This window comes from Schistocerca gregaria, chromosome 3 (assembly GCF_023897955.1).
Source record: "Schistocerca gregaria isolate iqSchGreg1 chromosome 3, iqSchGreg1.2, whole genome shotgun sequence".
NCBI classification, from domain to species: Eukaryota; Metazoa; Arthropoda; class Insecta; order Orthoptera; family Acrididae; genus Schistocerca; species Schistocerca gregaria.
The window spans coordinates 895857790-895863665 of NC_064922.1; the positions used below are offsets into that span (position 1 = coordinate 895857790).

General features: G+C 46.5%; 1 protein-coding gene across 1 annotated transcript; it reads left to right on the forward strand.

The window, feature by feature from the left end:
• Window positions 1-4712: 4712 nt before the first annotated feature.
• Window positions 4713-5423, forward strand: LOC126355658 (pinin-like). The gene has a single exon (XM_050006022.1). It carries the CDS (start codon window positions 4713-4715, stop codon window positions 5421-5423), a length of 711 nt encoding a protein of 236 aa, XP_049861979.1.
• Window positions 5424-5876: the final 453 nt, after the last annotated feature.

Consider the following 5876-nt stretch of genomic DNA (forward strand, 5'->3'; position numbering starts at 1 on the left):
ACGACAAAAGGCAGAGCTAAGCACTATCTGTCGGCGAATTAAGGGAGCTATAAAGTTTCATTTAGTTGTACATTTGTTCGCTTGAGGCGCTGTTGACTAGGCGTCAGCGTCAGTTGATGCTAAGACGGCGACCGCTCAACAGAAAGCTTTTTGTGTTATTGAGTACGGCAGAAGTGAATCGACGACAGTTGTTCAGCGTGCATTTTGAACGAAGTATGGTGTTAAACCTCTTGATAGGTGGTGTATTAAACGTTGGTATAAACAGTTTACAGAGAAGGGGTGTTTGTGCAAAGGGGAAAGTTCTGGACGGTCGAGAACGAGTGGTGACAATGTAGCACGCATCCAGCAAGCATTTGTTCGCAGCCCAGGAAAATCGACTCGCAGAGCGCTGCAAATTCCACAATCAACTGTATGGAGAGTCCTACGAAAAAGGTTAGTTATGAAACCTTATCGTCTGAAATTGGTTCAAGCACTGTCTGCAGCTGATAAGATTAAAAGAATTGATTTCTGTGATTTTATCCTTGCTCAAATGGAAACAGATGAATCTTTCGTTTCAAAGATTGTGTTTAGTAATGAAGCAACTTTCCACACTAACGGGAAAGTCAACCGTCACAATGTCTGTATATGGGGCACTGAGAATCCGTGGGAAACAACTCAGTATGAACGTGACTCGCCTAAGGTGAACGTTTTCTGTGCCATTCCAGCGAATAAAGTTTTTGGTCCCTTTTTCTTCGAAGGTGCTACTATAACTGGACTACAGTATCTGGAGATGTCAGAGAATTGGCTGTTCCCTCAGCTCGAACAAGAAGCACAACAATTCATATTTCAGCAGGATGGAGCGCCACCACATTGGCACTTATCTGTCCGTAACTAACTGAACGTCAACTACCCGAGGCGATGGATCGGCCGCCAGGCAGCCCGTGACAGAGCACTTCATCACTGGTCTCCAAGAAGCCCTGATTTTACCCCTGCGATTTTTTCTTATGGGGGTACGTTAAGGATATGGTGTTTTGGCCACCTCTCCCAGCCACCATTGATGATTTGAAACGAGAAATAACAGCAGCTATCCAAATTGTTAAGCCTGATATGCTACAGAGGGTGTGGAACGAGTTGAAGTATCGAGTGGATATTGCTCGAGTGTCTGGAGGGGGCCATATTGAACATCTCTGAACTTGTTTTTGAGTAAAAAAAAACCTTTTTGAATATTTATAATGACGTGTAACAGAAGGTTATATCATGTTTCTTTCATTAAATACACATTTTTAAAGTTGTGGTGTTCTTTTTGAATCACCCTGTATAAGATAAAATAATATACCGGGTGATCAAAAAGTCAGTATAAATTTGAAAACAGAATAAATCACGGAATAATGTAGATAGAGAGGTACGAGTACAAACTGACACACATGCTTGGAATGACATGTGGTTTTAGTAGAACCAAAAAATACAAAAGTTAAAAAGTGTCCGACAGATGGCACTTCATCTGATCAGAATAGCAATAATTAGCATAACAAAGTAAGACAAAGCAAAGATGATGTTCTTTACAGGAAATGCTCAATATGTCCACCATCATTCCTCAACAACAGCTGTAGTCGAGGAATAATGTTCTGAACAGCACTGTAAAGCATGAAACTTCCTGGCAGATTAAAACTGTGTGCCGGACCGAGACTCGAACTCAGGACCTTTGCCTTTCGCAGGCAAGTGCTCTACCAAATGAGTTACCCAAGCACGGCTCACGCCCCGTCCTCACAGCTTCACTTCTGCCAGTAATCTCATTCTGGGGACTGTAAAGCATGTCCGGATTTACGGTGAGGCATTGGCGTCAGATGTTGTCTTTCAGCATCCATAGAGGTGTCTGTCAATCACGATACACTTGCGGCTTCACGTAACCCCAAAGCCAATGATCACACGGACTGAAGTCTGGGGACCTGGGAGGCCAAGCATGGCGAAAGTGGCGGCTGAGCACACGATCATCACCAAACGACGCGCATCTGTCGGACATTTTGTGAACTTTTTTTCTTCTTCTAATAAAACCCCATGTCATTCCAAGCATGTGTGTCAATTTGTACCTCTCTATCTACATTATTCCGTGTTTATTAAGTTTTCAAATTTATACTGACTTTTTGATCACCTGGTACATTAAAAAAAAAAAGACGGTCAGAGACAGAGTTGTTGTTATGGTCTTCAGCCCTGAGACTGGTTTGATGCAGCTCTCCATGCTAATCTATCCTGTGCGAGCTTCTTCATCTCCCAGTACCTACTGCAACCTACATCCATCTGAATCTGCTTAGTGTATTCATCTCTTGGTCCCCCTCTACGATTTTTACCCTCCACACTGCCCTCCAATGCTAAATTTGTGATCCGTTGATGCCTCAGGACATGTGCTACCAACCTATCCCTTCTTCTTGTCAAGTTGTGCCACAAACTTCTCTTCTCCCCAATCGTATTCAATACTTCCTCATTAGTTACGTGATCTACCCACCTAATCTTCAAAATTCTTCTGTACCACCACATTTCGAAAGCTTCTATTTTCTTCTTGTCCTAACTATTTATCGTCCACATTTCACTTCCATACATGGCTACACTCCATACAAATACTTTCAGAAATGACTTCCTGACACTTAAATCTATACTCGATGCTACCAAATTTCTCTTTTTGAGAAACGCTTTCCTTGCCATTGCCAGTCTACATTTTATATCCTCTCTACTTCGACCATCATCAGTAATTTTGTTCCCCAAATAGCAAGACTCCTTTACTACTTTCAGTGTCTCATTTCCTAATCTAATTCCCTCAGCATCACCCGACTTAATTCGACTACATTCCATTATTCTCGTTTTGCTTTTGTTGATTTTTATCTTATATCCTCCTTTGAAGACGCTATCCATTCCGTTCAACTGCTCTTCCAAGACCTTCGCTGTCTCTGACAGAATCACAATGTCACCGGCGAACCTCAAAGTTTTAATTTTTTCTCCCTGGATTTTAATATCTATTGCAAATTTTTCTTTTGTTTCCTTTACTGCTTGCTCAATATACAGATTGAATAACATCGGGGAGAGGCTACAACCCTGTCTCACTCCTTTCCCAACCACTGCTTCCCTTTCATGCCCCTCGACTCGTATAACTGCCATCTGGTTTCTGTACAAATTGTAAATAGCTTTTCGCTCCCTGTATTTTACTCCTGCCACCCTCAGAATTTGAAAGAGAGTATTCCAGTCAACATTGTCAAAAGCTTTCTGTAAGTCTACAAATGCTAGAAACGTAGGTTTGCCCTTCCTTAATCTAGCTTCTAAGATAAGTCGTAGGGTCAGTGCTGCCTCACGTGTTCCAACATTTCTACGGAATCCAAACTGATCTTCCACAAGGTTGGCTTCTACCAGTTTTTCCATTCGTCTGTAAAGAATTCGTGTTAGTATTTTGCAGCGGTGGCTTATTAAACTGATGTTCGGTAATTTTCACATCTGTCAACACGTGCTTTCTTTGGGATTGTGATTATTATATTCTTCTTGAAGTCTGAGGGTATTTCGCCTGTCTGATACATCTTGCTCACCAGATGGTTGAGTTTTGTCAGGACTGGCTCTCCCAAGGCCGTCAGTAGTTCTAATGGAATGTTGTCTACTCCCGGGGCCTTGTTTCGGCTCAGGTCTTTCAGTGCTCTGTCAAACTCTTCGCGCAGTATTATATCTCCCATTGCATCTTCATCTACATCTCTTCCATTTCCATAATATTGTCCTGAAGTACATCGCCCTGAGAGTGTGTGTGTGAGTAATAAGATGCGATTCCAATTGTAGAGTATCTGAAACAGCAAACGGAAAGGAAAAAAATAAAGACAAAATGAAAAACATTAAAAAATGAAAAACACACCGATAAGAAAAAGAAAAACACCGGTTCTCGTCCGATCGCCGAAGTTAAGCAACATCGGGCTCGGTTAGTACTTGGTTGGCTGCCCGCCTGTGAACACGTGTGCCGCTGTGCTATTGTGCGTCCCAGGTAGGAAGGACTTCCCGGCCGTCGAGCCCTCGCCGGCCGACATCCCACCGCGCCGCGCTGCCGGAGCCCGCGTCCGCCGCCTGCCGGAGGACCAGCCGCGCCGCGCCAAGTACTACGTTTACCGTTTTCGCCATCGGCGATCGCTGTTCTCAACGAGTTGGTGAGTGAAATCATCATGTCAACGTTTAACCGTTCTAACACCACGCTTCAATGCGAGTTCGATCGCGAATTCCAACGTCCAACGGCATACGAAGTCCAGCAATGGATGAGAGACGATTTACGGATCGGGGAAGACGAATTAGAGGGCCTGCAGTTAGATTTCACAGTCTACTCGCTCTTCATGAAGTTGAAAACCGAAGTTCGGTGCGAAACGATTGTCACCCCTGGTGGTGGTTCACGAAAATTTAAACACAGAGACGGTGCAGTTAGTGAGGTTAAAATCTCTTACGCTGGCCACGGCGTGCGCACCATTAAGGTGTACAATCTGCCGTTTGAAGTGCCCAACGAAGAAATCACACGCTGCCTGAAACTTTATGGAGATGTACTGTCCGTCAACAGAGAATACTGGGGGGCGGGATACATCTATAAAGTCGATTCCGGTGTAAGAACCGTGCGAATGGTACTGAAGAAACACGTACCGTCCTTTTTAGTTATAGGAGGACACAGGGGCGTAATACAGTACAGTGGTCAACCGCAGACGTGCTCAATCTGTGCATCGACAGAGCACATGCGCGGTACGTGCCCGCGAAACAAGAAGGTGGCCCAGCTGCCACAGCAAGTTAACGGCAACACAGCCGAGCAGACAGGCAGGGGGAGCTATTCCACTGCGCTGACCGGTGAAACACAACGCGGAAACGCGCTAGCAGAGCCGGCGGCGGCGCAGGTAGCCCCGGAGCCGCAACCGGCCCTGGTGGAGACCCCCGCCGCACCGCCCGCTATTGTTCCTGCCGCGGCCAGCCCGGGCACCGCGAGGGAGAAGCGACAGCATTCCGACGACGACCACACAATGAAAGCCGAACCGGACAGCCAGGTGACGTCTGCTAAGAAGCAGGTCACTGAACGCAGCGCGCCCGCCCCGCCGACAGCTGTGGCTGCCGGCGCCGGGCCCAGCGCGGCAACGCCCCCCACATACAGCGAGATGCGCGAGGAAAGCATCAAGAAAAACGTTAACAGACTGGCACGGATTCTCAAAGAATCCGATGACGAAAAGGCGGAAGACGAAAGAAAGCCGTCAAAATCAAAAAGACGACGCAACAAGCGGCGTAGCCGAAGCCGCGAAATGCAAACCAGCAACGACGAGAGGATGGACACATCTGACGCGGAAGCGTCAGACGCGTCATCAGCAAACACGACGCGTCGCAGCACCCTATCCGAAGATGTAACTCTCCGGCCAGATCGGCCACAAAACACCGCAGACCCGCCCCCACATAGCGCCTAATGCACGACCTCTCACTGTATAGCATAGTTACGTGCAACGTGAATAAGATGACCTCTGTTGTAAAATTAGACGCCCTCGCAGATTTCCTGCAACATAAAGCTGTAGACATAGCAATGCTCCAAGAAGTAGCGACGTACGACGTCGAAGAGGTACAGGGATACGAAGCCTTCGTAAACATCGACGCCGAGACACGCACTGGTACGGCTATTCTAATCAGGCACGGTATAGAGACTGGCGATGTGAAGAAAACGGCCGACGGACGTGGAATATCTATAAAAAGAGAGGGCACGACATTCATCAACTTATACGCGCCGTCAGGCACCGAGAACAAGCGCGCCAGAAGCCATTTCTTTAACGAGGATATCTGCGAGCTCCTTCTGAACAACAACAACGTAGTGTTGGGCGGAGATTTCAATTGCGTGACATCAGCAGAAGACCAGATCCCTGTACCAA

Excerpts from the sequence above, each read along its gene's own strand:
- LOC126355658 (XM_050006022.1), top strand. The coding sequence starts at position 4,713 with ATGCGCGGTACGTGCCCGCGAAACAAGAAGGTGGCCCAGCTGCCACAG.